The sequence below is a fragment of the Myripristis murdjan genome, chromosome 10 (genome assembly GCF_902150065.1).
Source record: "Myripristis murdjan chromosome 10, fMyrMur1.1, whole genome shotgun sequence".
Classification (NCBI taxonomy): Eukaryota; Metazoa; Chordata; class Actinopteri; order Holocentriformes; family Holocentridae; genus Myripristis; species Myripristis murdjan.
In genome coordinates, this window is record NC_043989.1 from 12,257,167 (window position 1) to 12,280,009 (window position 22,843).

General features: G+C 40.1%; 1 protein-coding gene across 5 annotated transcripts in view; it reads left to right on the forward strand.

Annotated features, from left to right (window-relative positions):
* The window catches only part of diaph2 (diaphanous-related formin 2), a 415,888-nt gene that overhangs the window by 241,955 nt on the left and 151,090 nt on the right, over positions 1–22,843 (forward strand). For all 5 annotated transcript variants that reach the window (XM_030062123.1, XM_030062125.1, XM_030062126.1 and 2 more), the window contains 2 exons: positions 15,509–15,610; positions 19,420–19,659. In XM_030062123.1, coding sequence (XP_029917983.1) covers positions 15,509–15,610; positions 19,420–19,659 — 342 coding nt within the window. The remainder of the gene's footprint in view (positions 1–15,508; positions 15,611–19,419; positions 19,660–22,843) is intronic.

Sequence of the window (22,843 nt, forward strand, 5' to 3'; positions counted from 1 at the left end):
TTGCCAACAGAACACAAGGAGGGCAAAAATGCCCAGATAATTAATGAGCACTTGTACACCAGAAAACACTTTGTGCCGTAATCAACTGGTCCACATTCAAAGGGTTATTCATATAAGTGTTTTTATTCATGAGCATTAATTATAAGGTCAGTTCAACTGTTTTTTTTTTTTTTTTTTTAATTTTTTATATATATATATTTTTTTTTTTTTTTTTTTTGCAGCATCACTACCCTCTTATAAGTTTTTGGGGCATATCACTGAGCAAAAATTACTCGTTGATTTATGTATATGAATAAGGAAACACTACCATGATGTCTCAGCATGAGTTCATTCTTTTTCTTCTTCTTCTTATTATTATTGTCATGTTCCTTCTAAATTGTGCCAAGTAATTTATCACATTGATGAAATAGCAATATTTTATTAATCACCAGTCGTTGCTCCATTTGTTGCCAGAAAAATATATACGTGTGTGTGTGTGTGTGTGTGTGTGTGTATATACATATGTATATATATATATATGTTTTGAAGGCATGTTGATATTAATTAATATTATTTCTTGGGAACTTAGTGTCCCCCCTCATAGCTTACCTTATTTTTTCCTTAACAAAAAAAAAAAAAAAAAAAACGCACAACATGTTCAATCTTTACTATTGTGTAGTTCTGCCAGAACAGGCTTTCTGTCTGTCACTAAATCTGTCATTCTGTTGGCCTATCTATCGATTGATTTATGAGAAGGCAATAAGTGGTAGTGGCTGCCACTATTGGTTAGAAAGTGTACTCTCCATGTTATCTTCTTTTGTTTTTTCCTTGTTGAATATCTTGTATAATGTTGTGTGTCTCTGTTGGAGTAATTTGACCTCCCATGTTGCTAAATTTGAACAGTCCGGGATTTTGTTCTGTAATGTTCATGGACACAGAGAATGCATGGATTACAGCTTACAGCTCCTTAAAGTTCCTACAATACACACATACACTCCTCTAATGCCCCCAGGCAAATATAAGCTTTTAAGGTCTAATCAGCTTTTCTACCCCCATTATGCAAAAGCAGGCCATGGTCCCTCACACACTATATATAGTTTAGCAGATGCGGAGACCCTGTGATGTCCAATTATGGCCCATTTCTAAATTAACCCTGTCACATCAAAGCTCGTCACTAGATTGACCTTGGTGCATCAGAGCTAATGCACACTCACAAAGAAAATAAGAATGTGCAGCGATGCATCAAGACACTAAAGAGAAGATTTTTGTTCACTTTTGTCACAAATGAAATGTTCTCGTAGTACTGGTTCATGTTGTACTTACATAGAGTCTCAGCCAGTGTTTGTGTTCACATGAGAGCACAAGATCTTCTGAAAATGGTAGTGTTAGTAGTTATGTTTGATGTTATAATAGCTTGAATTTGAATCTAGTTTATGATTTTATTCAAGTAATATTCACATGTTGTTCAGTTGTTTCAGGCATTTTAAGTCCAGTGAATAGATAATTATCTGAAAGATATTTAAGCAACACTTAACTATACCATGATCCATTAAGCCTCCTCAACAATTCATCTTTTTTCTCGTTTTCTTTTAATTCTAACTTGCAAAGCTTTGTTTAGCCAGTGAATGCAACTTTACATATCTAGTATTTACATTAAGTTACAGTTAAATGAATGGAATACTTAACAGCACTCAATAAGCATTTAAGGAAAGAAACTGAAAGATTAAACTGTCTGAGATAGGCACACATACCCTGGTGCAAAGAAGGTTAAGGCTGCCTCCTTCGAAAAACATTCACTTTATAAAATAACTTTTATAAAATTGCATAATTACTGCATATTTTATAAATCAAAATGCTTTGCTGAAGTAAAACAGTGTAAGTTGTAAGTTTGTAAATATTTAAGTGCATCTACAGAATTGTAACCCACTTAAACACTGAGTTGGACAAGAAGTTAACTTCTCGTAATCTCGTAAGTTTTTTGTTTTCATTTTATTTTTATTTTATTTTTATTTTCCTTATTTTGATGGATCTTTTTGTCTCAACTGTTGAAGCAGTCAGGATGTCAAAACAAAGACTTACACGTTCAAACAGCAAATTTGTTTAACTAGACTACATCAAATGTGCTCTTTAAATACAAGGAGCTGTAGTCTGCTTAAGCCAAACAGGAGAGTTATGTGGACTGCTGCTGAGCAGCTCCTATTTCCCTTCCCCACCCAGGACCTGCCACTCGATCTAGCTGGGGGAGATGAGAGGGAGTCAACACTAAATCTTTAAGCACGCCCAGATTTTGGTGTGTGTGGTAAGCTAACTCTTGTCAGTGGATGATGCGGCCCTGGGGGCTTGTTTTGTGGAATATCAGAGTGGCTTCTTAATGTTTAATGTTGGCCAATGTATTTTATATTACCCCATCTCCTTTTCAAAAGGAAAGGCTAATGACTTACTCTGCACCACCACTATTCATTTGTAATTAGTATTGCACTATGTTGTGTGTAAATGCACTGGTGAGAATATCAAAGAAGTTTAATGAAAAACTGCCCAGCATCTTTTGCAATTAAACTGAGTATGCCTTAATGAGTAAATGTGAGCACATAATATGAAGTATTATAGGTTGATACCAAGTCTTTTAAGTAAACAGTGTGAAACATTTGTGTTCCTAGTAGGGTTAAGGTATGAGCATGAGAATGTTACAAACATTACATTATATTACTCTTGGATCTCAATCTGATACAATGCTGTGTTGCAAATCTAATACAGTCTAACAGTTCAACAGAAGTACTGTGGGCGTTCACACATATACACAGACAGGCCATCCGTTCCATCAGTTTCCCCTGAACACTATCACTGCTTTTATCTGTTGGAATGCACTGTGCTGGACTGTGTCCAAAAAAAAAAAAAAAAAAAAAAAAACGAGTAGACTGGTGGGTTTTCACTCACATCATTCCTCCCTCCCTTTTCAATCAAGAATGACAATCCACAAGGCTGTATAGAATAAACTGTATTTCTTTTTGGAGTGATTTTGCTATCTTTCGTACAACAACAGTGTGAATATCATCATCATCATTATCATCATCATCATCATCATCATGTATATTCCCTTTGTGTGTGAGGTTTTCTCACACACTATCTATCTATCTATCTATCTATCTATCTATCTATCTATCTATCTATCTATCTTTCTATTATATATATGAACATAATTTGGTTCATCAATAAATGTGAGTATAGCCAGAATTTTCCCACAATTTTCAGATTAAATTTTAAATAAAACTATTTCGTCCTTTATTGCAGAGGATTCCAATGTGTCACACAGAGCCTTAACACACACTGACTAGGTAGTCTCACAGCAAACGCCAGCATTGTCAGCTTTCTCTCTGCTATGAGCTACTTTCCATCACCTCGCCATGGCAACAACCTTTGCAGCCAGGCCTCTCAAGGCTTCTTCGTCCCAGCCCTGCTTGTTATTATTGTTTATCTCCCTTGTCAATCATCCAGATCACCACGATGCTCATCCATATGCATGCACCTGTCATTACCTGTGGTAGCCCATTGGCTGCAAGGTCTGGCAGTACCCATGCCAGCCTTTGTTCCCTGCTGTAACAACAGGTGATTGTAGCAGCCTGGCACATTGGTGAGCATCATTTGCATGGTGTACAAGTGCACATGTGGGGCACGGCGATAAGTATGGCGGTGCATTGGGCCTGTTGGATTAGCGCTTAAGCAGAAGAAGCTGGGGCCCCTTTGAGCGTTTATTTTCCCCTTCCACACACAGAACATAACCTTCTCTGCATCAAATGGTAATTTAACAATGAAATGTGAAGTACATTATGTGTGTTTGATAGAGGAAGGGGAAAAAAAAACAAAAAGAAAAAAAAAGAAAAAAAAAAACAATAAGTACTATAAAACAAAGCAAAAAGGAAAGAAGAGAATGCTGGGCTTGGTGCAATACCAAATGTGCCTCAGAAAATGATGGCCAGGACCCAAGGTACTGCATGTGCTTAAGACTGATCATCACCACACTGCTGATCTCCAGCCATGGGGTCCAGGCCAGGTACTTTACCTGCACATCTGAATATTGATAAAAAACAAAACTGTACAGCATTGTGTGCGCGCGCATGTGCGCGCACACACACACACACACACACACACACACACACACACACACACACATACACACACACACACACACACACACACACACACACACACAACTAAATGCACTGCAACACAAATTGTTAAAAAAAAAAAGTTTGATGAGGTTCCATGCAGCCTCTCCTCAAACACACTGAGTACTGTATTTTCTTAAGAGTGTGAATGAAAAAAATAAATATATTAAAAAAAAAATCTTTTCCGTTTTCACTCTCCAATTCAGTGTCTTTGTTTCAGTGACAGATGGCACATCACTCAGAGAGACACTCTCAGACAGCAGTCTCCCCAAACAAATTAATTTCTATTACTGTTTTGTGTGCTAGCTCTTCTCTGCTTATTTGATTGACAGTCTCATCATGTGCCAAAACTGTATTAAGATGGACTATTCGCAAATGAGGCATAATTTTATTGCAGTGCAGATAGGTTACACCAAGCTTTTCATCTCATTTCCACATTGGGAAGACCGACTGTTTTGAAAATGTAATTTATCTATGCACTGTAGATTGTCTGCAGTTGTGAGGTAGAAAAAGGTTTGCCTAAAGAAATTGTTCCATATATTGACTGATCATTTTTTGAATCACATTTTAAAGACCAATTCCCTTTTAGTTAATATATGAGAGCCAGTATGGCCTGAGGGCTTACAGCAGATCTCAGTAAGAGGTGGGATAAGCTATTAAAAACATATTTTGTTTTTCTTTCTCTGACTGTCTCTGTTTTTATTCTACCTGTTCTCTGTCTCTCTATCATTTTCTTTCTCTCTCTCTCTTTCCCTCTCTGCCGCACATCTTCTCGTTCTCTTGCTCCATCTTTTTTCATTTTCAGTGTCTGTGTATCTTTTTTTCCCCCCTCTCTTTCTTGATATATGAACTCTCCATTTGCCTTGTTAATTTTCTCCTAATCCTGCTTCACACCTTCCATGGTAAATATAAGTGCTCAGGTGTGCACATTTCAAAAATTCCTTTTTTTTTCTCCTTTTTTTCCCCCTTTTGGAAGACAAATTCAATGACACACCAGGTCTGTCAGGTTTCCTAGGCTCGACCCTCATGTTAATCCTCTCTCTCACTTACTCTGTGTGTGTGTGTGTGTTTGTGTCTTTCTCTCACTCACTGCATTTCTCATTTAGTTTAATGCAATTTTGGAATCTGTCACACTTGGTTTGTTGCCTGTCAGTCTGTTGCCGGAGCTTTAGTCATTGTGAGATTTGAGGTGTTTGTATGGTTTGGCAGAGTGTAGAGTCTATATGGCTGTAAGAACCTTCATGACTGATGTTCATTGTGAGATGAAATTCCAATTGTTCGTAGTCTTCTTATGTGCCACTCCTCCGATTTATTGGTCTTATGCTGAAAATGTCCATTCTTACCGAATTGGAATAAGCTTGGTTTCTTTTCCTCATGTGTGAATTGTTGTAAGACAAATACAGGAAAACCAATTACTCTTCTATAAGCACTCTGCCATAATTCCATGTTAATAGGACAGAGTCTTTTAAATTATGTCATCATAAATATGAAAATTACACTTGGAAAGTATCCACTGTAGAGCAATTCCATTTTACTAAGCATTATCTGTCTAAACTATAATACTTCTCATATACAATGCTACGACTTGATAGCCTTTGATAAGCACATTCATTTTCCTGTTTCTCTTAGTAGCCGTTTGCTTGAGACGAATGTTGCCTGCTTTCACAAACTGCAGTGCACAGCATCTTTTCTTGCTTCATGAGTTTGAGCCTTGGCTGAAAGAACTTCTGAATTCACACCTAATGTCTTTTTCAAACTGTCAAGTGTTAGTTGGAAAAGTAAGGCTTTGGACCTGTAGAAGAGTGTTCTTGTCTGTGTATTATTTTGTTATTGATTCAAACTGAAGCCTTGTACTGATTTGCCGTGAGCCAGGTAGGGAGCCCGCTGAGGTGTCAGGGCAGCGAGACGACAGTCCCATGTTTCTGTTCATCACAAAACACGGGCAGAAAACCACATGGCTTCTCTGTCTCCCAGAATTGAGGAGAAAATCAATTAAAAGGAGAAAATCACATCTGTCAAACGCATGTCAGACATGGCTCTTCTCCTGTCTTTGTTGTATTCCTCCCACAGGTCCGGTAGAGAGGAACACAGTTTACTTAGATCATCTTTTAGACATCAAGAGATTCTCCGTTACTTCTTCTTTATTTAATCCAGTTTAATAAGGTTTTTATTACTCTGAGAAAAGCTTCATTGATTGACCGGTCTCTCAGACTATATCCTCTGGTTTCATGGTTTTGTTTTCATTTCAGCGTCACTGTTGGGAATATGCTTCTCTGAAAAAAAGTATATTTGACAAGCAAAGGATTGTAAAGTAGACTTAGCAGACTTTTCCCCACATGAGAAAAGGAAGGAAAACTGACAGAACTCAAAGTTTGATTTTGACACTTCAGCTGGACTTGACATTAATTTTTACACAATCCTGCTATGCATAATTCCAGTAGAATTGCTCAGAATCACTCTGTCTTTAATCCCATCTGAAGGATAGTGCCCACTGCATCCTCAGTATATCAAGACATTTAGGAATTTGACTTCCCTGTATTTTGCACTACATCAGCACCTGCTGTTTTCAACACCATAAAGTCAATGACATGTTAAAGCGTACACCTGATACATGCCTTATATGTCATTTAAACTATATTAACTTGGCATGGGCTCACAGTTGCTGTGAAACTGTGAATTTGATTTAATGGGAGCAGGTTGAGGGTGGGCAAGATCAAAGTATAGAAGTGAAAGCCCTACAGATACTGTCATCCTCTACAAATGTTTAGTGAAGCATAACCTGTATCTCATTACTGTTACACACTCCTTTACCCTTACACCTGCTCCCATTCCTCAAATACAGACCTTTCACAGTCAGGGTAGCAGTACCATTTATCTTATCCAGTATATATGGTTTTATGTTTGTTGTAGGTGTTATGGTAAATGTTGGAAAATGGTAAGTGTGCTGTGTACATATACCACAGAGTTGGTAAATATACACATTCTCCCAAGGGTGAATCTGGTAACTGTACATTTATAATAGAGAGCACTAGTCACACTAAAGCAAGGCTCTCTCATAGCCCTTGGGTTTCCTGTTGACCAAATATCTATAACACAATCACACAGGGCTACATGGCTGCACCTGAGAGTGTTATGAGGAATTTATTCATACTTGATATTGAGTTATGTTGTGATAGATAATTCAAAATAATATTTAAATAATTTAATTGAGAGGAAAGCAACTTGGGCACATTCACCTCTTTTTACACATGAATGGAAATGAGACTAAAATATAAAATCAGTCTGTCATCAGTTTCTTCACGCGAATACATCTGCATAGGCAGATCTAGGTTATCAACACCACAACACCATATCTGCATACTAAAAGTGAAGAAGCAGCACACGCACTGAGTTTCTCTCTCGCTCTCCTTCTCTCTCTCTCTCTCTCTCTCTCTCTCTCTCTCTCTCTCTCTCTCTCCCTCTCCTCTCACACAAACCCACACATACACGCACACACACACACACACAAAAAGGCCTCAGATGCGCTTCACTCCACAAGGCTGCTCAACACGGACCATGAAAGAAAACTTTCCAAATCCTTTGGCAGTTTCTCCCTTTTTCAATTTTCTGATGTTGCCGAGTTAGAGCAATGAATGAATGTGTTGTTCCCCACAGATCTCAATCTACTATAGGAAGTAGTCAGTGTGAAAAAAAAAAAAAAAAAAAAAAAAGTCGTTTGACCACATGATGCATCATACCTACAACAAAATAAAGTGACTGTGAGGGAGCCTCATGCTACTTTTGACTGCTCACATTAAAAGCGAAATGGACACATTGACCAGTTTTAGTTGTGGAAATGTTTATGTGTATTTACTGTCCCACCAGTAAATGGGCCAGTAAATGCATTCATAATCCACATTTACTTTAATATAATGTATGTATTCATTATTTGCTGGGAGGTACTGAGCAGGAGTTACGAGGTTTTCACCCGACCAACAGCATTTTGTTGTTGCTGTTTGCTGTTGTTAGTGGATTGCTGTATCCTGGCATGTGTGCTGATATGCAGTGCCTTCATCTTTGCCCAAGGCAGTAAATGAATGTGTAGTGTTGGTAGCATCCTTCCAGTAATCTCTCCCAGACTGCCGAGTGTGTCTGGAGGCCTGCAGTGAGGAGTCTGGCCCAGCATCATCACCCTGCCTCCCACATCGCCACACATATGGTGCTGCCTTTGTGTCAGTCGTGCACTATGGGGCTCCTTATAATTAACTAGATGACAGACAAATGAAATGACAAACATGAGGTAGATTCCATCTCAGCTGTCTTCTTTTTCCCAGTCTTCTCTTTGACTTTTTCAGTTGACACATATATGTACATACATTTTCCAATGTGGAACTATTTCAAGTCATTTCAAGTATTAAATCCAGCTGTAATAGAATGATGACCAAAGATTTCCACTTTGGAAATGACATATCCAAAGAGTGGATGTTTTTGTGTTTAAGAAATGTCTGTCAAAATGTAATTCTGTCATTCACATCATGTGGGAATCATTATGCTGAAAGTAGATGGTGTCATGCTGGGTGGAAGCCTGTTGCAGCTGTTCCCATTGTGTGTTTTGATTTTTTTGTCACTTGTCACTTTATTTTCTTGTTTTCAATTATTTTCTCTCAGTCAAAGAGCGGCAATGGCTATCTTTTGTTTTCAGTTTTTCTCATGGTTCTACTGTTACTTTCTACAGTCTTTGTAATGGAGAGCAAGCAGCGAGCAGCGTGGGCATTGTTTACTCATGTGACCAGCTGATCATGTTGAGTAAACCAATGCCACTGCCCGGAGTGAGGCCTGAAATCCCAGAGGAGGTACGGAGGCGATGCCAGAGTTGCAGAGCTTGGACTAAGTGGAGAGCGAAGAAGAGAAGATAAAAACCTTCCATTCCAGCGATCATCATGGGGAATGTGAGGTCTTTGGGCAGTAAGATGAACTAGCTTGGTGTGCTGATCAAGACCTAGAGGGAATATCATGAGTGCAGCATTTTGTGTTTCATGGAAATATGTCTGCATTTGCGCTTCCTGAACCACAGCTATATCTGGTTTCAGGGCTATTCTGGCGGACAGGGATGTTATACGGAGCAGTAAAAGGGAAGGACAAGGGATAGCACTGCATGTGAGTGAAAGGTGGTGCAATTTTGGACGTGTTAATGTGAAGGAATATTTCTTTGGCCTGGACAATGAACTGCTAGCTGTGAGGATACGTTTATGTTACTTGCCAAGTGAGTTCTTGTCAGCCATTGTTATTGCTGTCTACATTATTCCATTAGCTGATGTGGAGGAAGCATGCGACACCATTTATTCCACTGTTTCAAGACATACTCAAACATCTAACATGACCTGCTTTTGTAGTGATTACTTGGGACTTTAATCATATCACACTGGACTAAACATTACCAACATTTCATCAGTATGTCAACTGCCCCACCAGAGACAATAAAACACTGGACCTCCATTATGCAAATGTTAAGGATGCATGCAGTGCCACTGTCCTTCCCTCCTTTGGCAGAACTGATCACAACCTGGTCCTGCTGACACCAAGTATGGTCTCCTCATGCAAAGGCAGCCTGTATCCACAAGGTCTGTGAGGAGGTGGACTCAGGAGGTTAATGAGACGCTGCAGGACTGTTTTGAGTCTACAGCATGACAGAGTGCATCACAGAATACATCAAATTCTGTGAACACACCACCTTGCTGGCCTGGACTGTATGCTCCTTCCTTAATAACAAGCTCTGGATCACCAGTGACCTGAAAGTACTTCTCAGTAAGAAGAAGAACACCTTCAGGTCTGGGGAGATGAAGGGAGGAGTGTACAGCATGACCTTAGGGTGAAGCTGAGGGAGTACAAGGACTTTTATAGATGGGAACTGGAGGCCAGTAGAAGTCCAGCGGAACAACATGCGGGAGATGTTGACCAGAATGACGGAAATCACTGGGTTCACAGTAAGAGAGAGAGACAAATATTGGAACAGCCTGGAGAGCAAAATGAACTAAAATGTTTCTTCAGCAGGTTTAGTTCACGGCCCTCAGCTGTCTCCTCCACTACCATACAACACATCTTCACACATAGAGACCCCCATACACCCACAGTGCCCCAGAACTTTTGACCTTCTCTTCTCAAGCCCAGTAAGTCCCTTGGACAGTCCCTCACTGTTCTGTGTAAAACACACAAACATGGAATAGGGGAGCGTTGTTGTTCTGGTGTTAAGTTGGCAGTGGAGGTAGACAAAGAGATGAATCAAGGTCAGTACTGTGTGTGTGTGTGTGTGTGTAAAAGTTGGCCAGGTAGGACATGGGTGTGACATTTAATGACGTGGTGTGTGTGCAGCCCACCACTGGGGGATTTAAAAAAACAGCTACATTGCTCGTGTTTGAAGAGTAGTGTACATTCTCGCAAAAGTACCTCAATGCCAGTTCTCTTGGCATTGTCAGTGTCAGCAATATTGCTGCCCAACGCTTATGCTATACATCATTCTATATGCCGTTCTGTTGGGTGACATGTCACGCCTTATGGTCAGGCTTCTGCTTCCAAAATGCTGGAATGCACACAATCAGACATTGGAGCAGCATTATTCTGGCTTTGTCTGTTCAATTTGGGAGGAAAAAAAATGCTGTAAAGGCAGGTCTTCATTACAGCAGTATTGTGGGATCTCTTTGGAAAATGTCCTCGGGGATTACTGGCCTGCTGATGCATCAGCTGGAGACTCCACCAAGGTAAGGTTGCAGGCCCGATGGTATCAGCCCCAAGGCTCTGAGGACTTGTGCCAGCCAGCCATCTGCTATTCTGCGACACTTCTTCAACCTGAACCAGGAGAATGTACTGGTGCTGAGGAAGATGTCATGACTGGTTACTGTTCTCAAGAGGACGACTCCCTCTGGCCTGAACGACTATCCGCCAGTTGCCCACAGTTGCTCACTTCTCATGTGATGAAGATTTTGGAGAGGCTGGTCTTGGTCCACCCCAGACTGCAGGTGAAATTATCACCAGACCCTTTGCAGTTTGCCACCCAACCTCATCTGGGAGTTGACAGTGCCATCATCTGTCTGCTGCAGCAAGCTCACTTGTGTCTGCAAGTGGATGGAACCGGTTGCACTGTGAGAATCACATTCTTTGATTTATCCAGTGCATTCAACACTATCCAGCCACTGCTACTGAGGGAGAAGCTGCAAGCGAAGAGAATAGACATGTCAACCATCTTTGAGATTACCGGCTACCTGATGAGCAAATTGCTCTTTGTTCATCCAGGCAATGCTCTATCTGAAATGGTGGAAAGCAGTAAAGGAGCTCCACAGGAATGTCTCCATTCATTTTCACCTTGTAAAACTCAGACTTTCAATGCTCCACTCCAGATCATGCCACTTGCAGTTCTCTGACACCTCTGCAGTGGCTGGTTGAATATATGATTGGTAGAAGGAGGCGTACAGAGCACTGGTAGATCATTTTGTGAAATCATCTGCTTCTGAATGTGACCAAGACCAGGGAGATGGCTTCACAACCTGTGTGTATTCTGGAAGAACTGCATGTACCTCGGCGTTCACATCAGCAGCAGACTGAACTGGAAGACCAGCACCAAGGCTGTATATAAGAAGGGAATGAGCAGACTCTATTTCCTGAGGAAGCTGAGATCTTTCAACGTGTGTAGCAGGATGTTGGAAATCTTCTATCAGTCTCTTGTGGCCAGTGCACTCTTGTGCACTCAGTGCACCTTGCTATAGTCGACTGGGTGAGTGGCACTGGAGCCAGCGATACCAGCAGACTTAATAAGCTGGTCAGGAAGACTGGCTCTGTAACTGGCTGTAAACCAGATGTCTTTGAAGTTGTGGTGGAGAGGAGGACACTGAATAAACTGTTATCAATTACAGATGAGTGTGATCACCCTCTCCACTACCTGCTGGACAGACAGTGGAGCAGTTTCTCTTTCAGACTGGTCAGCTTCACTGTCACAAGGACCGATACAGAACATCTTTCCCACCCAAAGTTATAACTCTATACAACACCTCACATCACCACAGAGAAATCTCACAAGTCTCAGTTGTGGTTTCTGTGTCCACCAAACTCTACAATGTGTTGCTCCTTCAGTGACTGTGCTTGTAGTGATTTTGCACAGCTTTATGCTCTACCTAATTGTATTTTTAAACTTAAATAACTTTGCACACTTGTCACTCTATCCATCTACCTAGGGAAAAAAGTCTGCAATACAATGAGCTTGTGTAGTTCAAGTAAATTTCCATCCTCTTTTTCTTTGTCTCTTAGTTTTTCAGCACTTTATTTGAGGGGTTGCAAACATGATGAACCCACCAGCTGCTAATGCTTAATTAATGATGACTACAATACTATTCAGCAACATAGATGTGCTTTGTTCTGTGATGTGCCAGTTTTAAGTTGTCCCGTTTAGCAGTTAATACGGAGAAGACATGAGCATGCTTAAAGATGCACTACGTAAAACTGCATTCAAGTGACGACCCTTTAGGCTCAAACATGGAACAAAAATTAAATAATCGTGAAATAAATGTTGAGTCTACAAGGTTCTTGTTGTTGACCTAACTCTGACAAATGATGTGCTTCTTTCATGTTTTCGGTCAGGTGAGTCTAAATGGTCGTTACTTAAGTCAACCCATATTTTGTGTAGTGAATTAATTTTTTTTTTTTGCCATATTGTTATAACTCAAACGGTTTTAATATTTTTCATTGGTGCAACATGCACCATGTAGTCACTGGCTTGTGCTGAAAATGTGATCCTAAGATATAAACTAGCCTATAGTAGCATCACCCCCAGCCCACAGTTCCCTGAGAGGGAAAGGAGATACAAGATATAAGAAATGGGCCAAAATGCATCTCACAGCAACAGCTCGGCTGAAGACACTATACCATGATTTTTATATATGATGCCAAACCAGACTCGGCTGAAACAGAACCTCTAAACACACTGGAAAAGGCTCAGAAGGGCAGGAACATACCCCTAATTGTTCATCTTTGCTCAGCAAGCGGTGCCAGAGAAAAAACACCCAAATAATTGGATTTCCCAGAGCATTAGCCATGATTATTGCAGAGGATGAATGGTTGGTTACTGTGTTAACGCAATTCCATTCAGAATCAATGATACATTGTCAAGGAGGGCTTTGTTCTTTGATACAGTTGCTAATGTTCCTTTCAAGTTAAAGAGAAGAGAGGAAAAATGACATTTTATTTACCATTTTTAAGGCCTTATTTCTTCTGTCATGGTGGTTCTTTTTTGGTGCAAATATTTTCCTGCCATACTTGCATAATATTATAAACCATTTGCTTAATTCGCTGTTGTGAACAGTAGGGTCAAGTAATAATGGGAAAAAAATCATTAATATCAAGCATTTTTAGAATGGTTTTGTAGTATATATATTCATTGTTCCCACACAAAGGAAAACAAGTGTCCACTAAGCATGTTTCTTACAGACTGTTTACAATTTCAATGACACAATAGAAGTTTTTTATAAGCCACAAGTGCTCTCATTTCTTTGTGCTGCCTCTATCCATATGATCAAAAGCCTTCATTATCAAGGCACCGTTGCTTGCTGCAGCTCTAATTGGGGCTGCAGCAAAAACAAGCAACATTTGATATAATGGCTTCTTCTCAAACAGGAACTATCCAGGCCTGCGTTATGACTTACTTTTATACTGGTGAATTCCCTGAGGGAAAGACAGAGATGTCATCATTAGTGGGCAGTAAACTCTGGCCATGTAGCCTGTGATGGCTGCCGAGGTCTACAGCTATGGTCAGCCAGGCCCATGGCCTAGTGGCAGCGTCTGCTCTCTCTGTTTTTTTACTGTCTGTGTTCCCATCTGGCCACGTGACCCTGTGCCAGTTTATTCCTGCTGAATAAATTTGGGGAACTAATGAGGGAGGAAGCTTTGTGAAGACTAGGAAAAGGGCACCTCTTCCTCTTCTTTTCCTCTTAGGAAAAGAAGGGAAAAGTCGCCCTGCTCCATTTCATTAACACGGCTGACCTTTACACAGACAATTAACATTTACAGAAAACACAGTCTCTCCTAAGATCATCTGCTGTGTCTTCAACTTCAGCCTCACTATCATCACCACCTTCTCGTTCTTGATCGTCATCATCGTCATATCTTTTTATCAACTTTCTTCTTCTTCTTCTTCTTCTTCTTCTTCTTCTTCATCTTCTTCTTCTTCTTCTTTGTTAGCATCTCCATCTTCTTTGGCACCAGAACAGTATCAATGAACAGCAAAGTCACATGTACTTTTGTGAGTCACTATGAGATAAAGTGGAAAGTCCACTACAGTCAACAGTCAACAACAAAAATTAAATTAATGAAAGATGAAGATGAAAAAGGGTATGGATCACACTAAACCATTGCTGTAAAAGTCTGACATGTCAACATGACATGTCAGACATGTCAATTCCTGTGTTTATCCACGCTGGGCTATCTAAGGTACTTTTACCCTCATTGGGAAAAAGCTCCCATTCTGGTTCAGTGCTTACTCTATATGTATAAATAGATGTCTGCAAAAAGATTGTGATTTTCTAACTCTTATTTGACAAGTCAAGGTGAATTAAAGCACATGGTACACATATAGACAAATTCACCCCTGGGAGCTTCCCAGTGTAACCAGTGGTGTGATATTGGTGACCACTGGATGGCTGCCCTGGGAAAAAAAAGAAATTGTACAATATGTGACTTGCTCAAGAGCACATCATTAATAATTCGTAAGTATGGATGGAGTTTACCTGCTCAGATATTCTAGCCAGTCTGGAATTTGAACTCTCAACATTTTGGCCACATCTCCAACTTTAACCTCTTCAACCCTGTCACTCCCATCAGTGGGTTCGTCAGCAAAGTTCTGCGGGTTTGGACAGGACTCGGCTTCTTCTCTCATTTAAATTCTTGTGGAGATCCCAAGGTTTCCAGAGAGATCGAATTTATCGTGCTGAATTACAGGGAAATGTGTCTGAAATTATGCACAAGGCATCTAGACATTTTCTGTTTGATGGTGCAGCCATGAAACAATGCCATCTTGGGTATGAGTATTTCACTGCAACCGATGCAACCAGCAGATACAAAATATGCTTGTGACATTGTAACATTTAAGGGGTTAAAGGGTGAAACTGACCTCCGCTCACCTGCCTAACCATCAGGCTATTGTCACCCCATTGGAAGGAGGTTATCTGAATTGTCTGAATATATCAGGGCGATACATGCTGTGTAGGTACCCTGTCTTTCTTGTCTGTGAATTGTATTTTGCAGTCTTTACATGGTAAGCTAGAGACATTCGTTTTAACAGTAACTCTCTGTGTTTGTTTGTGTGTGTGTGTGTGTGTGTGTGTGTGTGTGCCCACTTGCATTTGCAGAACCTGATAAAGAACCTGCCAGAGCAGAAAGAGCTGAGCGCGCTGGCGGAACTAAAGGGTGAATATGAAGAGCTAGTGGAGTCGGAGCAGTTTGGCATTGTGGTGAGTATAATATCCTGGAGCCTAGTGGATGGCCCCAGGAGATCACACAGTAATGCACACGCATGCCAGCACTGCCCTATACTCAAAACACTTGCATTCATACTGTACACAGATGAGGAATTTCTTTTTTGTCTTCTCTTTTCCTATTTTCTCTTTCTCTCCTTCTCTCTCTCTTTCTCTCTCTCACTTGCTCTCTCTCATACAGACAGATATACACACTCTTGCACTTTTCAGTCTTATTTTAGCATTGTTTTGTACACAAGTGCCATCTTTGCTTCTGTATCTCAGACTCTCAGTATGTTAAAGATGGATCAGAAAATTAAGGACTTACCTGTTTTTAAAGAGATGTGCATGAGTAAAGCTAGCTTCTAGCACTTCTGTTCTGTCAGGCTGTGTCAACATGAAAATATGCAGTAATGAATAATTAAAGAAATCAAAAAATATAAAGGGCATTTTTCATTTAAAAAAAAAAAAAAAAGTCAAATGTGTTAGGCCAGCTCCTGACTGACAGAGGCTGTGATTGTGATAAATAATGAACACTGAACTCCAGTATAAAACTTCATTAAAACCTTTTTGATTGGGATTCAGTTTCAAGAACTCTCACATTTCCACATCAATTGTTACCTCTATTTTATGACGGACTCATACATTTAGGTCATGAATCCTGTCTGTAACTAGAAGAGTGCGTTCAGTAGAGTGCAGATCTCCGCCCGGCATAACTGGGGGCATGCGAACAGGAACTGCAGTGCAGGCTGTTGGTCATGTTGAGCAAAAAGTTGCCCAGTGTATCACCACCAGAAATAATTGATAAGTTAATTGACAAAGGCATTTCAGTATTGCATTGCAATAATGTTTGTTTAAATGAGTAAAAGCCACAATTGTCTCCCTTTGGCTTGCAAATCTGGACAGGAACAATTCCAGTTCACAAGACCAGCAATGTAAAAACATCAATTTCAAAGTGAAAATGTCAACAAAAGATTTTTTTCCATTAGCGGAGGAGAAGAAAAAAAATAAATGCTAATAAAAATAAAGTGACCATCTCTTACTCCTGTGCCCACAACCAGCTACAGTGTTTACTTCACTAGCAGTCAAACATGTACATTTATAACACATTTTAGACATCTTTTAGCATAGTGTTTGTATTAGTTTTCTGCTGAAGCTCCATGGTCATTGATGGTCGTTCCAACACACAGAACAGCAGGTCAGCCAGATGTAACTTATCCCAGCTAGTACATCAGCAGCAGCACAGAGCTGCACGTGATTTTCGTCTGCCGTCAAGGGCTTTTTAAGACAGGCGACAAAAATTGCATGTGGCTTTTGTTGTGTCATGTGAGCAGGAGTAGCAGGACCGCAGGGGTTCATCCTGTGCTGGCCTCCAGATCTGACTGTAGTGCATAATGTTTTGTCTAGGTCTACCATCAAATGATGAATTCATCAGTGTCCGTTAATAAAATAAAATAAAAAGTCAATAAAAAAGAGCTCTGGTATTGGTATCAGGCATTGGAATTGGAATGGAACTGAAAAAAGGGGATTAGCGCATCTCTAGTTTTGGCATAACTGTTCAGTTACAGTTATAATTACCTGTCATCTTATGATTCTTAGTTTCCATTTACCTGAAAAATGGCTAGTACTTAGAGTAACTTTAACATAAAGTTTTACCTATGAACTCACCTTTGTTTTATTTTGCAGAGATAACTATATTTATAGAAGATCACAGAAGTATATTGCAGTTTTATAAAAGAAATGTTCAGTTAGACATTCGAGACACAGACATGCTACAGAGTTTCTAGTCATTTTCAATACGTATTGTAGGCTCTTCTTGCCTGTGTCTTTCAGGAGATGTAATGAAGCAAAGGTGTGACAGTTTTCCTCGTTGTGATCTCACCAGTGTTGTGATTATAAACCTCCCCACTGATGAAGTATCTTCTCAATGCAGAGCAATTTAGTTCCCCTGGGAAATAAAACATGTTCAAGCTTTCCTTTGCTAAAGCTGTCACTAACTTACTCTCTTTCATTGTGATTTCTCCTTATTGTATACAGACAAATCAATTCAAGTGAGAGAGAGAGGGGAGGTGTGTGTGTTTGGAGGATTGGGGTGGGTGGGAATATTGGTGTGGGGGAAGGGTGTGTTTGATAGACAACTTGCTCATGCACATGAATAAATTTGAGCAGTAATGAAACATTATGGGCTGGGTCTGCAGGCTGCCTCCAAGCACCGGATTATGCAGCAATCTGTAGAATGTGTCTGTGGTTGCTGCTTTGCCACATATCTTACAGCCAAAGCCCTATTGGTTTTAATTCCCTCCCTTTTTCATCACTCTGTTTTTTTCTCTCATTTTTCCTTACATTTTTACTAGCTTCAGTGATTCCACTCCCAACCAAGCCTCACAGCCATGGAATAACACGTATTAATGGGGAGTGTTATATTATTTACTGAAAAAGCCTTTTCATGGCAGATGCTTTCTTATTCTCAAATTAAAGTTTGTCTGGGAGGTGGCAGGAAAGTGTCTGTGTCATTTAAATTTTGTATGTTATTTAAGCTATCAGGATGTAATGAGTCCAGCCTAGTATCTACAGATATTGGGCAGGACACTTGCATTTCATTCCATCATGTTTCACATATAATAAAGCTAATTTTAGAATTGTCCTTTTTAAATTAAATACAATTAATATGTATGCAAGAGCCAAGTTTGTTTTGTTTTTTTGTTTTTTTTTTTTTTACAAAATGAGTTTTGAATTCACCATGAAGGTGACAACACAAAACATATAACATAACATAGCGTAACATCTATATCATTATTGCCCCCCCACCACCCACCACCCCCCACCCCCTCCAACACACACACACACATGCACACACACACACACATGCACACACACACACACACTCAGGGGAAATTCAAATTGACACAGCAGCTCAGGGGAATATAGTTCACAGAAGAAATCACAGAATCACAGAAGAAATTTGCATAAAACCTATACATCAAAAAGTAAGTGAAAAAAAAAATAAATAAAATCATGTAATGCAGTGTTCTTGTGGTGATGACAGTTTAAGTGTGACTGGTGTGTGGCTGTGAGTCTCATTCAGTGATTGCACAAAAGAGCGCCCCAGATGCTTTGAGGCACGTGGCTGGATGAGGCTGTGGCTGAACGTGCTCCTGAGCAGATGAGAGGGGTTGTCCATGACAGCTTTCAGCCTGCATCTCATACTCTTTTCTGTCACTGCCTCTACCCTGTTCAGTTCCACCTCCACATATCCACTATCTCCACTCCCTGTCCCCCTCACTGTGGCAGGGGTGAGGGGCCTCTTGCTGTGTTAAAAATCAACCACCAGCTCCTTGGTTTTCCCGGTGTTGAGCTGAAGGTGGCTGCAGTCACACCATCCTGTTAAGTTCTTGACTAGGGCCCTGTGCTTTTCCTCCTTATTGTCTGTGATTAAGCTTACAATGGACGAGTCATCCAAGAACTTCTGCTCCCAAGTCAAAGCAGAAGTCAAAAGTGTAGAGGGTGAACAAAAATGGTGATTGAACAGTTGCTTGGGGTGCACCGGTGTTGCTGGTCACCATTTCTGAGAAGCAGCCTTGCAGCCTGGCATACCGAGGCCTGTCGGTGAGGTCTGTAATCCAGGCCACGAGGTCCTGGTCCACTTGCATCTGCAGTAATCAGGACATATTTTGATAGGGCAGTTACTGTATTCCAAAAAGTGCAAATATTGTTTAAATGATAATAGCTAGGCCTCAATTATTTATTTAATTACTTGTCAGTATTAAATACAAATACTTTGTTTGTGTCTGTTTTTTTATCCTCAGATGAGTTCAGTAAAGCTCCTACGTCCACGTCTCAATGGCATCCTGTTCAAGCTGACCTTTGAGGAGCAGGTGAATAACATCCGGCCAGACATCATGAACGTGACGTTTGCCTGTGAGGAGGTGAAGAAGAGCGACGGCTTTAGCAAGCTGCTGGAGATGGTGTTGCTGGTTGGCAATTACATGAATGCTGGCTCAAGGAATGCCCAGACATTTGGCTTCAACATCAGCTTCCTCGGCAAGGTAACACACTAACGCACTGACATATGGTGCAAAATATTAAATTTAAATCTGTCTTGCGCAAGTGGAAATGGGATCCATGGGTTGACAATGTTTTCATTACTGAAAGCATCACATCACAGCCAAAGTAAAGTGTAACTGTAGGGCATCTGAATTTAACAGTGCCAATTTTATTTTATACTGTAGAAATTTGATCTGCACTCTAAACTAGTTTAATTAAAACATTTTGGAATACTAATGTATTGCTTCCAAAAGTATTCTGATGCAAAATACATCTCACTTTTTGAACTCTTCACCAATACAATTTACAAAATACACAAAAATGATTAAATATAGTTTCTTGTATATTTGAAATTTTGCCCATCCTGGCATACTGATCAATGCCTTGTGCGTGTATAAAGGACAGCTATTGAGGTTTAATTTGTCTGAACCCCATGTTTTCAACCCGGACAAACTCTGTTCACTGCTTTGAGTCATGTCTGCACTGTTATTGTTAAACATAACTCTCAGGTCATCAATATCGCATAAACTCTTGTTGCAAAACATGATACTTTTTCAGTGGCCCAGGGAGAGAACAGTTAAAGAGATAAAAGCGGGTATCATCTTAACTGCCCTGCCTCTGTGCTGATGCCACATACACAGCAGCACAAATCGGGGTACAGTATGCTGGTGTGGCTAATCCAGTGTTCTTTTGGTATTCCTCCAGGCTGGCTGAATCAGTGTGAAGCATCAGTATAGAGCTTGGTAAAGCCTCAGGGGGCTGATTGGGCCATTATTGATGGACAAGAAAAAATGTATGCTTTCTCACTTTGGTCAATCAAGTAAATGGCCTCCTGAGTGGCAGGTCTAGGCTACTTAATGGTCTCATCAGAGAAGAGGAGGCTGGTGATGGGAATGAGGAGAAAGGGGAAGGGCACAGCCTGGCCTTTCTGCCTTCAGCTCTCGACTGTCCCCTCTTTTCCTGCCAAGGACACACAAGTCTCCCTGGGGCCAGCCTGGTCAATTGTATCCAGAAACCTTAATATTGGCTGTGGTTTTATAGAGACAGTGGTAAAATGTGAATTATGAGTCACCAGAGTACGGGGTGAAGAAGACGTGAACAAAAGTCATGGCGGTTTGCTATTAACTTTACACAATATTTTTTGGTTTCTCATACTACAGCATGTCTTGATACAATGGTGTCATGGCATCGATTACAGCAGAAAAACGTTCATTATATTTTCTTCAGAATATCGAATAACTGAAAATGAAGTTTTGCATATGATTAGTGGCAAGAGTAGAGAGGAGATTGCTCATATTCATAATGATAAATTCACTAAATGGGGAAAACCAGCTGCTATGTAATGAGTCAAAACCAGGGAGTGTTGTTTCACTTGTTTTTTATCACTGTCTCACTGAGGCGAAAACACTTTCAGCGGCTCTGCTTAATAATGCAAGACCACATGGCAATGATTTGTGCTCAGTTTAAGATGAACAGAGCAGGCTGTCTATTCAGCACTTGAGTTGTAGCTGGGAGTCATCTACCGAACATCAGCGTGACCTTGTGTCCTTGAGAGGAACATTATGTAAAATTAACGTTTTTAAAACATCTGGAAGTTTCTAGAGGTAATACACTTAGAAAGGTGAATGGCATCTACTATTATCACAACTACCATTCATGTCTGTAGCAAAAGCAGTTGTGGGAAATTAAATGGCTATGTCACCGTAGTCTTTTTTAATGACATGTAGGTTCTTTTAAGTTTCAATTCATGGCAATTTTAAAGTGGTTAAAAAATGACCTCAAAGGAGAAGGTTTATCACCCTTGCAGAGCAGCTTTCAAAGCAATAGAACAAGAGGAGACGTAAAGAGGAAGAATAGGAGCTCTATTTATTTTGTAATCATCAGTGCTTGCAGTACACTGCTACTTGGTCGTTTTTTTTTTTTTTTTTTTTTTTTCTTTCTTCAGGAATCTGGCCTGTAAGTTAACAAAATTTTCTATCTACCTTTGTAATATTCTACCTTTGTCTAACTGAGTATATGTTAAGCACCACACATTAACCTTGTTTTCCCTGTTGTCTGAGTGATCTAGTTCTTTAACCATGATAGTTGTGCAAATGCATTGTTTGCCTTCTCAAAAGGAACAAAAAAAAAAAAAAAAAGCAAACAAACAAATCAACGAACACTGGAAGAAATGCAGTGTGCATCATAGTTTCCATGTAGTTTGTAGTGATATATTAACAGTTTTTATTGCTGTAAGTTCACCTCTTTCCCACCATTTTTTCACTTTCACAGTAACATTCTCATCCATAACTACAGTTGTTGGCAGGAGCTCAATGGGCTTGATTCATTTACCTCTCAATACAAACTGGTCTTTTGCTGTCATTGAGGTTTTGAGATTACCACGCTGTCTGTTGGCACTGAGCATTGCAGGCTCAATGCCACTAGCCCTCAAGACTTTTCAAAAGTCCCAGTGCCACTCAGTCTGCTGCCATGACTCCCTGAACAAACTCTCTCTCTCTGTCTCTCTGTCTCCCTGTCTCTCTCTCTCTCTCTCTGTCTCTCTCTCTCTCTCTCTCTCCAAATTGCTGAAATTTTGTCAGAGGCATGTGCCGCAGCTCCTTCTGTGAAAGTTAAATTGAGCAGTCAAGGGCTGACAATCCTTCTGTTAGAGTGTGGGCTCTATATTCCCAGCACCACTTTTTTGTCTTTTATTAGTTAATTGTTGTGTTATTTATTTATTTCCCAAAGAGGTATTCCATTGGAGGGCCATTAGCATGCAGTCTACCTTTGTGCTACGCGCAGAATGCTAAATGTATCGGATTGGATAAGTGCTCTAACTAGTCAGGGATTTGGGATAATGCTACCTCAAGGCAATTTATGTGATGATAGATTGAATGATATCCCTGTTCAAAATTCCACAATAATGAAACATCTATTATCTATCTATTTCAAACAAACAGGTTTCTGTGAAGGATTAGAATTTATACACACCCTGCCACATTGCCTGTGTTTCTGTGAATGGGGCAATTTGTTTGTGTATATTTGAGCTCATCCCTCTGCTTAGAGGTTCTACTGGGAATTGTTTGTCTCGCAGTACTGTAGTGTAGGCACCAAATGATAGTTTTTTAATACTCATTTACTTGAATTTCAGTTTTTAATACTAATTGTGAGGAAGCACTGTTTCCTCAGCCTCTCATGTGGCACTAC